Source organism: Sander vitreus, chromosome 15, assembly GCF_031162955.1.
Source record: "Sander vitreus isolate 19-12246 chromosome 15, sanVit1, whole genome shotgun sequence".
Lineage (NCBI taxonomy): Eukaryota > Metazoa > Chordata > Actinopteri > Perciformes > Percidae > Sander > Sander vitreus.
Genome location: NC_135869.1, coordinates 21,193,962 through 21,209,414, shown reverse-complemented (window position 1 = coordinate 21,209,414; position 15,453 = coordinate 21,193,962). Strand labels below are relative to the sequence as shown.

The 15,453-nt window shown below is 40.9% G+C and overlaps 1 protein-coding gene across 2 annotated transcripts in view; it reads right to left on the bottom strand.

The window, feature by feature from the left end:
• Positions 1-10,494: 10,494 nt before the first annotated feature.
• The window catches only part of luc7l3 (LUC7-like 3 pre-mRNA splicing factor), an 8,164-nt gene continuing 3,205 nt past the window's right edge, over positions 10,495-15,453 (bottom strand). For both annotated transcript variants that reach the window (XM_078269542.1, XM_078269543.1), the window contains exons 7-11: positions 15,115-15,276; positions 13,957-14,330; positions 13,253-13,443; positions 12,481-12,698; positions 10,495-10,875 (exon numbers count right to left, since the gene is read on the bottom strand). In XM_078269542.1, coding sequence (XP_078125668.1) covers positions 12,514-12,698; positions 13,253-13,443; positions 13,957-14,330; positions 15,115-15,276 — 912 coding nt within the window. In that variant the 3' untranslated portion in view covers positions 10,495-10,875; positions 12,481-12,513. The remainder of the gene's footprint in view (positions 10,876-12,480; positions 12,699-13,252; positions 13,444-13,956; positions 14,331-15,114; positions 15,277-15,453) is intronic.

Genomic DNA, 15,453 nt, shown 5'->3' with positions numbered 1-15,453 from the left:
TACTGAATACCTTGATAGCACTTGATAAACTTCACTCTGCTGTTGAAACCACATTTGCTTGCCACTTAGTTTATGATTATGTCTGTCATTGGGTTCATGCCACACGTCAATATGCTACAGGATGAGTGGACTGAATGGGTAGGAAACATGTTTACCAGCTAGCTGATCCAAATGAGTGTTTGTGAGTTAATCTGAAAACACAGAACAAAACATGCAGTGTATTCGTGAAAACACACAAAATTGAACAGCAATTTACAACCTTATTGCTATTTTCAACTCCCCGCTGCAAATGTTCTCCTCTGCTTCTATCTGAGCTTTTGTAGTGTCTAATTTCTTCAGCATCTCCTCCATGCTCCCCCGCCCTTCTTTGTGTCTCTCTCCTTCCCTGTCATCCTTTACGTCAGTGCCGTGGTGTCATTCATGGGGACAATGGGAACAGAGCAGAGTAAATCAGCCAGGAGGTCGCCCTTGCTCAGTGTCCAGCATCGCCTGTAATATCCTTGCTGGGGCTGAGCGTGGTGCTGATTTGCATGATTACACAGCATCCGCCAGACAGCCAGCTCCTCATTACTCACTCCCAAACGCACACAGGGTGATTGCGGGAGTGAAGTGAGTGAAGCCACACACACATAAATGCAGGCATAAACACCTATACTGAGACACGCAAGTGCATGCAGATACTGTACATCAGAGTAATGCCATCTGACACTGTTTGCAGCTGAGCAGCAAGGATGCACACGTACACATGTATTGTGTCAAAGCTTGTGTTTAAGGATGCTTAAATCTTCAGGTATTTTAAAGGCTGTCACTCTGAAACACACTGTCAATTAGCATAAGAGCCTTGTATGTTAAACCTTGCCTATCACTGACTTGCCTGTATAATCTCACTGCTGGGCAAGCATAAAAGAGTTTGCTGCTGGCATCAGTGGACAGGTACATGACTGATCTCTGTACAAGGAAAGAAGGGCGATCAATACAGAGCTACTGAAGCCCTGGATCAATGAAAGGCCAAAGGATTCACAATGCAGAGGCCACCTCCCAACACCCTCCCATTGCTTCATGGTGTGAGAGCAGTGCATTAAAGCTTGTAAAATGTAAGAGTGAGTGAGTGTGTGTGTGTGTGTGTGTGTGTGTGTGTGTGTGTGTGTGACAGAGAAAGACAAAGTGGGCTTTGCGTGTGGCATCTGCAGAGAAATATGCCTGAATATCCCCTCCCTCCTGTCATAAGAGAGTATGAGCATTCACACACGTGCGTTTTTTTCTGTCTCTGAGGTGCCAAGACAGCCCACCTTTGTGAGCACAGCATGGATCAATAAATGCTGAGCAAATGTATTGCACAGACGGCACATTGAGCTGGGAGACTTAAGGTCTGCCAGGAATTACAGGTTTGTGGGAGATTTACACCTTTAGGTTACTTAGTGCTAAACATGCCTGTGACATTGTAAAGGAAGAGGGGAATATCAGGCGGTGCAGTTAGACTAGGCCTGGATTAATATGGCCTAACTTGATCGTTCCAGTGAGGATAAGCTTGGCTGCTGTATTAACATACAAATGACAGGAGCACTAAGAGGTTGCTGCAATTCTGTGTGATTTGAGGTGCATTCTGAGGCACAGGAAAGTGTTTAAATATATTCACACCATCACATGTACATCTACGTAACATCCCATATCTGCATGTCTGGTCGGAGCCCCGGTCTTCCATGAACGCATGCTTGTTCTTTGAAAATCACCGAGGCGCAGACTGTATTTCACTCTGCTTCTATTCAAGCAGCCTTTCCGCTTTGAAGTCCAACACAAGGCTTTTATCTTGTTATCTTGTTATTTCATTGTATTCCCCCGCGCAACGCCATGCAACATCCCGAGGGGTACAACAAATACCCAGGGCCCTCCCTCTCATCCATAACACACAGCCGACAATGACTGCAGGAGAGAGGGGATGAAGAAAGGGGAAAAAAAGGTCCATTTTATGTTTAAACTAGAACAAAGGGGAGTTTCCAGTTCACCATATACTGTAATGACGAGCCTAATTAATCAGATACATAATTAATGGGACGGAAAAGTGTGCTGTGAAAGAGAAGGGGTGGGTGAGGGAGAAGACAAGACCGCACCATCAGCATTTTCCTGGAGAGGAGAACACTGGAATGTGTGTTTGTGTGTGACAAACATGCTGTGTATGTGCTTGACCAACAGAAATGCAATCATGGGCAAAAGCATGAGTTTGAATGAAATGAATTTTTCACAACCTTTACTTTGACCTAATATGACGAAAGACTTACTCTAAAAATGCAAACATAGCAAGGTGCAGACCTGTGTGAGCTTCAGTGCTAAAACACACAACTTGTCTCCATTACAACATGCTCTATTGATGTTTGGCTGTCTTGCCTTCATCAGGGAGGTGTCTGAGGCTTTGCCTATCCATTGATCGGTCCTGCGACTGATAGATCACCATAGATACCACGTATACTAAACAATATCATCATCCTTTTCTTAATACTTAGTTCATACAAAAACTGAGAGAGAAAGAGAGAGAAATATGGTGCGCCTGGTTAGCTCACCTTGTTGAGCGTGCGCTCCCCATATACAGAGGCTCGCTCAATCCTTGTCGCAGCGGCTGCGGGTTTGGTTCCGACCGCGGACCTTTGCTGCATGTTGTCCCCCTCTTTCTCCCACTTTCCTGACTTAATCTGTCCTATAAATAAAGGCAGTAAAAGAAAAATAACGAGAAATATGAAATGACCAATTTAACAGAAAATATATTACAATTATTTGAAAGATTTTTCAAAAATTAAAAAGTATTAACATGAATCCAACATATTAGCATATAATATAAATCCCCACTGCTTGCTGGCCTATAGGTAAGGTAGTCACTAAGGTCATACACAGATCCTAACAATTCACTGTGCCACATTAACATTAAAACATGATTTATAAAATCATGCCAACAATTATTAGGCTATTTGAATAGTTTAGTATTCTATGCAAAAAAGATATGCATAAAGACTTTAGGCTGCCCTACAGGTTATTGTATGTCCCAATTTAATATGCAACTTGATTTTATACCGTATATGTAGTAGGGGGTGCCAGCTCCATCTCTCATTCAGTTAAGAGGTCCTTGGCTTAAAAAATGTTTGAAGATCCCTGCTCTAGCAGATACAATCTTTCATCTTTACCCATCAATGGGTGAAAAGGTTCAATCTCTAATTTTTCAATACAAGGCAACAAATTCTGTATTTTTCAACATCATTTGTCCCTTCTACCTCTCAACATTTATGAGCATCCCTAACTGGTTTTGAAGTCAATCTGTAATCGGCCTTAATACTTCCATCCATTAACTTAAATTTCAAATTAAAGAAAACAAGAAAAAGAAATGTGAGAATAAATATTCAGTATAGGCTCTAAAAGAAAATGTCTCATTTACATCAAAGATGACCAACTGCCAATAAAAGTACTAAATAATAATGAGCATCTTGTCAGAACAATGTTGCTTCCATATTGATGGAAAATAACGCAACAAGCTGGTCAATAACCTAGAGAACAATGATCACTCATGACTGACAAAGATTTCAAAAAGCGTCATGGATTTGACTTGTAATGAGAAGCCTTTGGGAGCCACCGTCTAAGATCAATAAAAAAAAAAATAGGGGACGTTAAAGGGTCTTCTAATGATGCTGGAGCTCATTCACAGGGCTAAGACGTTGATGATGCAGGACAAAATAGGCATACAATTGTTTGGTAACTTTGTTATTTTTGGCTTTACATAAAAACAGGAGAGACATCTTCCATAATGATGCTCTTTTCCTTGTTTGACATTAGTCAGCCAGACTTTGGTGGTTAATTGTCATTTGTTCTGCTCCAGCTCTCCTCCAGGTTTCTCTCCCCTGCTGGCTGTGTGGGGAGACACAAAGGCAGGTCTGTTAGCTCTGTGTGTGAAATTATTTTCATTTCACCTGGTGCATATTTCCAGGCGCAGTGCGACTGTCGGTTGTTATGGTACAAATTAGGCAAGGTCAGCTTGAGCCGTTGCCGTGGAGACAGGGTTACACCAAGGGATGATTTGGTATTGCTCTGTATCTCACGTTGGTGAGTGTGTTCTTTAGGGACATGAGGTGAAATAGATTTTACCTACATAATCACAGTCAGTTTCTGTTTGCTCTCCATATCACTCATCCACCCCCACAAGTCTCTCTTTTTCGACTCCTCCATGAGTTTACTGTTGATCTAAATTTCAAAAATAAGTGATTTGCTGCACTGAAATTAGTTCTTCTCTCATTATTTTCTGCTAACATGCTCCAAAGTCCTGTCTCTCTGTCTACGCTTCATGTAATTCACCTCCTAAAAAGAAATTCATGCAAGTCATCCCACGGAAAATAAATTCTTGCTCCTGTTTTATCCTCTTGTCATTCTCTCTGTCCAACTATTCCTTCTTGAGCTTTTAGAGGAGGAGACAGCATAGCGGACAGGCTTGTCCTTACTCCAACGCCCACAAAAGAGCTTTGATGCTCAGGTGGGAGGACTGAAAAGTCTCACCGGCTGCCACCCTGGTTCCTGGCTCCAGGTGGCTCATCTGGGGCCAGAACTGCAAACACTGCAGGAAAAAAAGAGGGAAAAGAAAAAGACAGAACATAAAGGAAGAGATCGTATTCGTTGATTCGGAGCCCATTCCTGTGGTGGAGCCATCTGCTGAGGGAGGGAGAAAATGAAGTGCAGTGCAAACACTATAGCCTGATCCACTCTGGTTCCATTATTACTATTGAGAGTTTAGATTTTACAGCATGGGGGTAAAACCCTTTAGTTGAATGTCTAACCAAACCCAGACAGTCTAAACATACACGACCAGAAAAACAGTCCCTGTACAATGCAATGCAACCCAATAGAGCAGCACTGCAATCTTAGCTCTGTGAAGCTGATAATGTGCAACTTTTATTAAGACTGTAGAGATGACTCAACTCTAGGGTACTTTTAGAGGCTTAATTAGTGGTGGTGTTGTACTGGACAGCATTTACCAGTCAGATGTATTTTGTTCCCAAACAGAGGGGGACACGGATCACATGTACTGTAAATACTGCAGGTGTCCATTAAGCTGCCAGTATGCTCCTTCAGAACTGATGTCATCCGGTATCATTAATACCATATGAAATACAATAAAAATGAGCCTAGGGAATCAAAACTCAATGTAGGATAATATAAATTATTGAATATGACAACTAGTATTATATAACCCCCATGTAGCAACAATGGATGCACATCCATGTAGGCATAAGAAATGCATGTGTGTTTGTGTACATGTATGTTACTTCCATTGTAATTTGACTCTAAGCTAGAGTCCAGGTTTTGCTTAGAATGTACCTTTGATTCTTTAAGAGATGCATTACACTTTTCTATGAAATATTCCTTTACATACAGCATCCTCACACGAGCACTGACTGACATATACTTAGCCTTATGGAAAGCTAGGTAGTTTAGAAATGTGTGAAAATACATGTCAATTCATTCTTTGGACAGTATTGTGTTGTTAACCTGCAAAATAAAGGAATAAACAACATGTTAACATACATACTTAAAGTTAGACACTACAGGTGAATAGGGAATATATTTTAACTAATAGATATCACCATTAAACTTCCCCAGTTCTTTATCTTATTAAATATGTGCTAATTTACATACATTTCCAGAACAGAAATCTAAACATTATATAAAGCCAGGTTCAAAATTCTTGTTTTGTTTTGTTGACATATTATGACCATAGACTGTATAATATTAATGGACAACGCATCCGGTTCGGCGAAGTGCTGCAAATGTGGAAGTGCCTTAAACCTGCATTCTATCTGAATTCCAGCAGGAGGAGACACGTGCGGTTGCAAAAGTTGGTTGGTTTCTGTAGAAGTCTATGAGAAAGTGACTTCTCACTTGATTTATTACCTCAGTAAACATTTTCATAATGAGTTTATGGTCTCAATCGCTAGTTTTAAGTCTTCGTCAACACAGAAGGATGCTCGTTTTTTGAATTATGGTCTCGTTGATTTTAAAATCAGCGAAAGAAGGGGGTGTTTTAGGGCGTGGCTATGATGTGATTGCCAGTGAAAGTGTGTAACGTAGAGTGTAAGCAGCTCCTCCCTCACTCCTCCCTCTCGTTTAAAATCGTCACATCCGCAACCAGGATGGCTGCGCCCGTAACAGCAAACTCGACGACCTCATAGCAGATCTCCACAAACCAATGGGTGACGTCACGCATGCTCTGTCCATTAATATTATACAGTTATGATTATGACATAAGCTGAAAGATTATTATAGAAATGTTGCCCAACGAACGGCAAAAATAAAGTGACTACCACAGCTTTAAGTCATTAACGTGTTAATAATCTTGTCCGTGGATTGTCCACAGTGGCGGATTTGCAGCCATTCACTACCTCAATTAACTGGTTGCAAGGTGGCATATCGGTGTCTTGCTGCACAAGATAGTGAAGCACTACAGCCGTCATTGGATTTAATAATAAACATGTACTGAACATGAATGATGGTGGGAGTGCTGGGCATTAAAGTACACATTAGGTGGCTCCAGCAAAAAAGGCTGATTGCGTGTGAAAACGTTTGGCATATGTAAAAAAGAAACAACTCGGATTTGCAACCGTATTAAGAACACGATGCAGCAGTTTGAGTATTTCTGCAGTGTCTTCCTGTGAGGATACCTAGTATCACTGCATTGCCTGTAATAATATAAAAGCTCTAAGATCGAATACTAGTGCTACAGCTGTGCAAGGAGCAATAGGTAGCCTACTAGCTCAGCACAAGTAACAGATGCCTTTAGGGGAAATAATATTCCTCCACCAGAAAATGACTGACAGCTGACATAAGCTGTGAGTGTGTGTTGGAGTTTAGATCATTAATCAGACAGCAAGGACGGCACTGATGAATTGCCTCCTCTGCTGCATTATCTACATGCTGCTCTACCTCTTGACCTTCACTTGCGATTGACTAATGAGTTTATGGTCTCAATCGCTAGTCTTAAGTCTTCTTCAACACAGAAGGATGTTCATTTTTTGAATTATGATCTCGTTGATTTTAAAAGCTGCGATAAAGCAGGGGGTGTTTTAGGGCGTATCTATGTGTGTCTATGTGAAAAAAGAGTAAAAGTAGAGAAAAGAGAAGACGATGTGTCTCCATTATCCTTTTTTCACCCTGGTTATTTAGCATCACATTGGGCTCTCTCCCCTCGTTTCTTGCTCTATCACTTTTTCATTTCCCCTGCCATTTCAACTCACTATCTTCCTGTTGTTTCTTCCCTCTATTTTTCCACTAGCTGCAATTCTTACCCTGGGGAAATACAGCTTTCCTAATGACATGTACAGATTGCGTGTTGCAGAGAGAATGGGGTGTTAATGTTGCCTGAGTGTGAAACTGTTGTAAGTGACTCAATGTTCTCAGGGTTCCTCCCTGCATACAGTAACAATATGTCTCAAGAAATACTGTGTCTGCACTGCTGTGGGGCCACTGCCTCACACACTGTCGTTTGGTCTTTCCTCAAAAAATAGGTACATACTGCCACCTGCTGTTTAGTGATGCAAATGTTCTGCAGTAAATTAATACCTAAAGCAAAATTCAACATTTTAAAGTACAATCCTCAAATGATATAGAGCAGAAAACCTAAGTCAGTTCATCAGTCCAACTTACCCCATGAATCCAGCTGCTAACCATGCATATCTGCTGCTGCCTGGTGCCAATCCACCTTTCCAAATGAGCAGTGTCTGGCTCTCAAACCGGGGCCTTCTCCTCCATGGGTCATTATTCCATATTACAGCTTCAGTCCTAGAAGTTAACAGACCACCTGAAGCCCATCTGCTTATCTGGTGTTCTGGGACAGGAAGGGAGGAGAGGATGCCTAATTTTTTCATGGCAAGTGTAGGAGCACAGAGGCTCAGGCGACGACTCAGCAGAAGACTGGGCCAGTCCACCTGCACAATCAAGCATGGTTGTAATTGATGGATAATTTGCTTGCGGAGTACACAAACACCAAAAGCTATTTACTGTATTTACACTAATTGAACTCTATTGAGACTATTTGAAACTGGTATTGCCAAAAATGATTAATTGCAAGCCTTTTCAGCTTAGGAAGACGAGAATGAATAGTTAAAAATGTTTACTTCACAATCACACTCATAACATGGTAAGTAGCTTTGGACATAGCCGAGGCAGTAAGGAGGATGGTTGTTCAGTTTATTAAAACGCAAGTTGTCAGTCATAACTGCTACTACTGTAAACTGGCAACTTAACAATAGTCTCTTTTTGTCGAGTTCAGAACACCAAAACAAACAAAACAACCTTGCCTCCTTTATTGCCTGAGATTGTTAGACATATTTTGCTGAATGTCAATTGGTTATTAATCTGTAACACCATCTTGAGCTCTCATAACACCAAGTGGGATAATAAGTTTAAAAGTTGAAATATTTCTGCGGTTTTCTTCTCTCGGCTTTATTTTAGTCAGTGGTTAATATGCAGGGCCGGTTGTAAACCACGCAGTAGCTATTAATTACACTCAAATGAAGAACAAACCCCTGTCGCTTTCTCCACAGGCACCTGGTTTGGAAAGGTCAGTACTAAGGAAAAACATCAGGCCTTGTAAGTGGGCACACACTGTATAGGTGGGAAACAACTTATTTTTATGAGTAAAAGCTTAATGTAAGTTAAGTGTACCTAAAGTCCAGTAGCACAAGATGTTAATGCTAGTCACCGCTTGTTTCTCCGGTGACTTTTTCAGCAAGAAGGCACACTCAAGTCAGTGTTGAGCATTTATGAGCAAGAAGCTCCTGCAATTGCTGATTAATTAAAATTGAATCGAGGCAAGTGGCTTTCAGCCAGAATACACTTCACCATTTGCATCCAGGTCTTGCTTGTTAGGATGGAAGTAAAAGGATACTTCTGCAGTGTTTTCTCAGTCAATTACAAGAGAGGAATAAAAAGCTAGCAAGAGGGGCAAATTCTGATTATAATGTATGTATGGATATCCACAGACTTACTAGTTCAGCAAGATGAAGATATACCATTGGCTTTTTTGCAGTTCATAAACTGGTTACGGTTTGTAAGATTACAGATTAGAGTTTGCATAACTGTCTGCATAATGAGGTGGTGTGCATTTTTTACTCAAAAAAAAGCCTTCTCATTAAATGCATGTGCTTTATCAATTAACAAAAACCTAAATGGGATAGTCTGTAGTTGTAGATCAATACAGTATAATGAGATGGCATACTGCAGCTGTTTGATTTATTTATTTATTTTTTTTTAATTAATGGTATGGCCATTATCACGGTCTAAAAAATATAAATACATTTATTAAAATACGTTTCTAACTTTAAAGCTATAGTGCGTAGTTTGTCTCCCCCATGAGGAATTCTAAGTAATAACAAAACTGTCTGTGCGTCCACATGATACAAGCCTTCCATGACCATGCACCTCCCCCCCCACACTCCTCCACGCAGTTGCTGGTAGCCAAGGAGGACACAGAGGATAAAAAAAAAATAAAAAATTAATTATCTTCACTCGAGTTTCTGCACGGGAAAGTCGCCGGATGCCACAATCTTCTGAACATAACCATGCTGAGAAACAAACAGTTGTGTGGAGCTGATAGTCTTAATTAGCTTTGTAGCAACGCATTTGGCAATGGCTTGAATGTAACGGACGTTCATTAATATCAAAAAGTTACGCACTAAAGCTTTAACCCTAGTTCTCTTAAACAGTGTGAATGTCATCCTAGTATACTGCACATTCACTGTTAAGTCGAGACAGCATATCGATAGCTGTAAATGGTTTGCCTAAAAATCTCACTGACAATCATGGCAACCCAAGCAGGCCAGTTTTAAGAAACTGGTTTACATCGTTACTGTGATAAACTTTACTGAGTAAAGAGAGAATTATGTTTACATTTCACTTGAAAGGTCACCCTTTAAACCTGCTTCTATGAAAAGGCCTTAGATCTTCTGCGTTACTTGAGCTCGGTAGGCAATCTATTGCGGCATGCATTCCCCTTCTGTGGGAAGACCAAAATGCAGGATGAACTTTCAAAACAGTAAACGCCATAGAAGTCTGGTTGTTACTCAACTTGCTATGGGACACTTACCACCTTATTTATTCCCAGACTCCCATTCACCGCGCTAATCTTTTGCTTAAATAAAACAAATGACATTTTTGTCCTGGTAGACGGTCCGATGATGGGAAATAAATCAACACAACCTTGACAAGTTTTTAACTTTTATTCATGGAGACAACATGGACATTAAAAGCAGAGCAAAATTAAACAAATCTTCAGTTTTCGAAATGTTTTGATCATAATTAAATCAGTATATTTTACAAGGGGACAAGAGCAACCAATGTGAGCGCTAAGTGGAAAAAGAGACACGCCCTGTCATGAGACTAATATTGTACATACGCTTTCAACTGACATTTTAAAAAGAAGGTCAGGGAGTGAAGTGGAACCTGACAAACCAAAACAAACCACAAGCACTGTTTTTTTTTTGTATTTTATTTTTTACTAAATGCCAAGAAACAAGGAGGATGTTTAAAGATTTTCTAATTAACACAAAACCCCATAATGAACTTCTCAAAGTTTGGTATTCAAAGTGATGCCTGACTCACATCTAGACCAAAAAAATACATCAGATGAACCACAAACTACCCTCATCCAGCCAAAAGATAGACAGGTGATGGAACATGAAAATCAATGTAATTTCCCCCCCCTCTTCCCTCATTTACACGTTAGGTTCATGTTTTTAAATAAGCCACTACACACTTGTGGTTCACCTTGTTTTTAAGCAGCGACGTGTCAGGTTCAGGTAAAGGATGGGTGCGCTCTTCCACTTCTTCCTCCACCAGATATCCCAGCTTCCCCTGTTGAGCAAAAATGTTCACAAAATGCAATGTTAGCAAAGGTCCCACAACAAGTGCTTGTAGCAACAACTGCTGCTACTGGAGCAACACTAGCTTCTATATAAAGACTACTGGTCAAAAATATCCCTCAATTTAGCCACAGAGGAAAGTGTAGATCATAAACAAGAGACACTGCTAATAATGCACAAATACTAACCATACACCAGCACAATAGTATCATTTTGCCAGAATATAGTAATATTTTGTAAATACTATTTGTATTATTTTGAGCAGACCTGTACATTAAATATAAATACAAAAAAGCACCACCTTTGGCCCTACCATTTAAAAAACAGTGACAAACCTATTTGATATTCCTTACACCAATGCGAAAGTGCACTTGACAATTTTTATTTTATCTTTTCACCAGATTCAATGACCAATTAAGGATGGAGACAAACTCCACCAACAAAACATTCCTGACAACACAATGGGGAAATATACACGTCGGTGACAATTTTAGCAGTGGGAATAAGTATATCAAGCAGGCGGTCTGTGCATTATCAGCATTTTAAAAAAAAAATGTGTCACTCTGACATTTCTATAAAATTACCTTTTCCCCAAACATATTTGAAAGTTAGCAAATAAAAAAATAAAAAAGAATACACATTCAAGCTTTCAAGTTCATGTTCTGGAGAAGTACAGAATTGTTTTTCTGACAGGCAACAGCATTCAGAAATGGATGTGGGTAGAGAAAGGAGTACCTGGGGTGAGTACCTGCACAGTTTGACAGTCAGAGAGTATCCATGATTTTTAATTTGCCCTTTTCTCATGTGGTCTCGCTCACAACACCAACGCTGTGTGAGGTATGGAAGTCAGCTGCAATTCATTTGATAAACCCTACCCTCCAGTTAGTTAGTTACGTAAGGCCCCCGGTGCTATAAACACCCCCCAAACACACACTGCATGGCATTATCAGGCACAGTAAGCTGGACAACAAATCCATGGCATTTGAGTTATGATTATGGAAAAATAAATGGCTTGTTTTTCCACATACACCTTTGATGATAGCTGAAAGTATGTCTGTGTGTTTACATATGAGCAGGAGATAAAATGTAGACACACAGTGGCTGAATATCTCAGCAAAATCAAAATTTACTACATTTTCCTACTTAAAGTAAATAACAAAAAAACAAATACAGGCAGGAAAGTTTTACTGGACTAGTTAAAAAAAATTTTTGTTCTGCCATTTTGTCCACAAAGACAAATATACATCTACAAAAGGAGCAAAAACCGATATAAAACGAGGGGTACCTCCGGGCATGTTTGCTCAGGGCTACACTGGCCTTTCCCTCTTGGCTTTGTGTGAATGTTTTCTATTTTCTTCTCATTCATCAGGCCTAGTCCTTCATCTTCAGTGCATACTTATGATGCACTACTCGGAAACAGGATAAAGATATATGCACATAGTACATAACACAAAATCATAGGCATTGAACTGAACGTAAACAGGGTGGGAGAGGTAGGGTGAGAGGGTGGGCAGGGGAGATGGGAGAGGTTGGGGTATGGGAGGGTGGAGGGGTTGGGTTGAGAGCCAGGGGGGAGCGAGGAGGAGGACGCACTTACCTGAGTCTGATCTGAGGTCCTATCAGATCAGTTTTAATTGGACTGAGTGTCACCTTCAGAATGGAGGAGCTCTTGCTGGCCGTTAAGCAGAGGGGAGGCAGAGGCAGCCGCCTCTGCCTCCATCGGTTCCGCTTCTGACGAAGCCTTGATGGCAGCTGCATCGCCGTCAGAGTGTTTGTCTTTCTTAGAGCTGCTCCTCTCCTCCGTTACCTTACGGTCTGCGAAAACATACGTTTATATTAGGTCTGTCCCGAATATCACTTTTGGGGCTTCGGTGGGAAGAATATGAATATATTCAAAGCTGCCCACTCTGCTGCTGCTGCTGACAGGCGGCAGAGACGTTTACGCATCAAATAAAAAATATATACACACACACACACACACATCTAATTTAAAAAGGCCTGGCAATCATACTTTATCATGGCTAAGCTGTTACGGTTTTCAGGTGATTTGCCAAACACATTGTAGATTTGTGATATGTCAGTTTCCTTTGGCATATCTGGCACGGGTCATCTTCCCAATTTTCAAAATGAAACGATGAAAGCTTCAAAGCATTCGAGTCAGCCTTAATTTATATACACCTCTACCAAAGAGTAACCTTTTCTCCATGGTGGACAACCGTCCTGGGTACAGTAAGGTTTTTGGTTTAATAGCTTTCTATTAGAAATCTGCACACACTCTTGAGACAAAAAAAAAAAAACAGCACCTAAAGGTCAGACCAAGAGTAACTTAGTATGTAGTTCAAACAAAAAAAACATTTCTAAGTCCTCACCTTTGTCTTTCGATGACCGCTCTCTATCCCTGTCTCTCTTCTCCTCTCTGTCCCTGTCCTTGCTGCGGCTGCGATGGCGGTGAGATTTGCGCTCTGAGCTGCGCGACCTCCTCTTGTCACGACTGCGGGAGCGACGCTTTCTGTCAGAGCGCTCACGGCTGCGCTTCCTCTCCCTGTCCCTGTCCCGGCTCCTATAAAGAGAGGGAGCGGTATAGGTTAGTAAGGAAACAAGTGAACAATGTATTTTTTAAACTCCCGCCATTTTGTTTTCTAATTCAATGGCACACAAGTTATGTATGGTCAAGTGTCATTTTTGTTTGTGGTAGGAACAACCAGACAACACATCCCAGTCAACAACTGCAGTTAAAAATTGGCCTTTGTCAAAGAATAAAAGATGAGGGGTCACTGACCAACCGGCCTGTAACAGTACTGCAATCACAACGTAATGACAGGCCTAACTTGTTTTTCTTTTTAGACCAGCTGAGAGTGTGTAAATAAAATAAAACCCTTACAGGTCAAACTATAATGTTTTCCACTATGTGTTGCCGTGAATGTGGATTTAAATGGTTCATCTAATTCTGGACTGGTGCTTCCATCCATTACAGAAGCAGGCAACAGTGCTCTGTCCTTTTATGGTCACATATTGCTGTTATTAGGCCACCAGGAATATGGAGGTCAATGTGGTACATGAGAGTCAGCCATACCTGCTGCGTTTGCGTTCCCTCTCCCTGTCCTTGTCCCTGCTCCTGGACCTCCGGCGATCTCGGGATCTGCTCCTCTTCCTGTCCGAAGCTCGACTGGAGTGGCGACTGTTAGAGTTGCTTCGGCGTGCCCTCCGGTCCCTCTCCCGGTCTCTGTCTCGGTCTCTATCCCGTTCTCGGTCTCTCTCCTTCTCACGCTCCCGCTCTCTCTCTCGCTCCCTCTCCTTTTCACGCTCCTTCTCCCTCTCCTTCTCCTTCTCTTCCTCCTCTTTGCGCTTTTTCTCCCTTTCCTCCCTCTCACGCTCACGGTCTTCTCTGTCCTTCTTAAGCGCTGGGCTTTCACCTTGAGGGTCCTCTGAGCGACGACGTAGTTTCTCCTGAGAGTAAATAAGCAAGAGCCCACATGTTAGTTACGACAAGTTGATCAGTACATTTGAGACCAGAGCCAAGATCAAAAATAGGTTAGGTGGTATACTGTAGATCATTCACTTTGTTTAAATGTAGGGGGACAAAAATGATTAGGGCTGGGACGATATGCTTGTCCCCCGATTCGATTATTACACGATACATGAGTGCAGATTCGATCTGTATTGCGATTTTAATTTACTGCGAGTCGATAGTATTGAGTGTTGCGGTTTTCTTTTCCTTCTTTATTGAAAACAAAAGTTGATTAATACACTTCTAGAGACAACATATCATGAGACATCTCGAAAAACTAATTGTTTTCTAAAAAAGAATGCACATGACATGTCAGTCAGTCAGGCATTTATTTCATTTGTACATAACATGTATGTTCTGCTTTCAATCTGTCTTGCTGGAAACCCCTGTCGGCCGTACAGTATAAATAGAAAGTATTTAGGTGAATCATTGGTTATATATATATATATATATATATATATATATATATATATATATATATATATATATATATATATATATATATATATATATATATATATATATATATATATATATCACACTACACACACACACTTCTTGTCTCACAAAAAGAAAAAGAAAAATCACATATATACGTGAATCGATTTTTCCCCCCCACCCCTAAAAATTATGTAGCTATATTTCCTATTTTTTCTTGTAACAATGTCACTGCTCTGTACAACGTACCATGGCTTTAAAAAGACATGAATGTAACTCTGGTACCTTGAGCTCCTCCACAGTGGATTTAATCTTGGCATAGCCCATGTGTTGCTTGCCCATCAAGTGGTCGTCCACTCGGGACTGCGCGTCACCCACAATGAGGAAGGCCCCACACACCTCACACACCTCCATCTGTTTCTCCTGGGCTGCAAAGCTCTCGATGGTCTGAATACAAAGTACACGTTACAACATAAAACAATGTAATAAGCAATACATTGCTGCCTCAGAGCACAACTGCTTGTCTAATTTGCACCATTATGGCATTGAGGACAAAAAATGATAATCAGGATGCTTATTGTTGACTCTAGTGAGGAATAACTTTTAGCCAGACAGGATGGATGT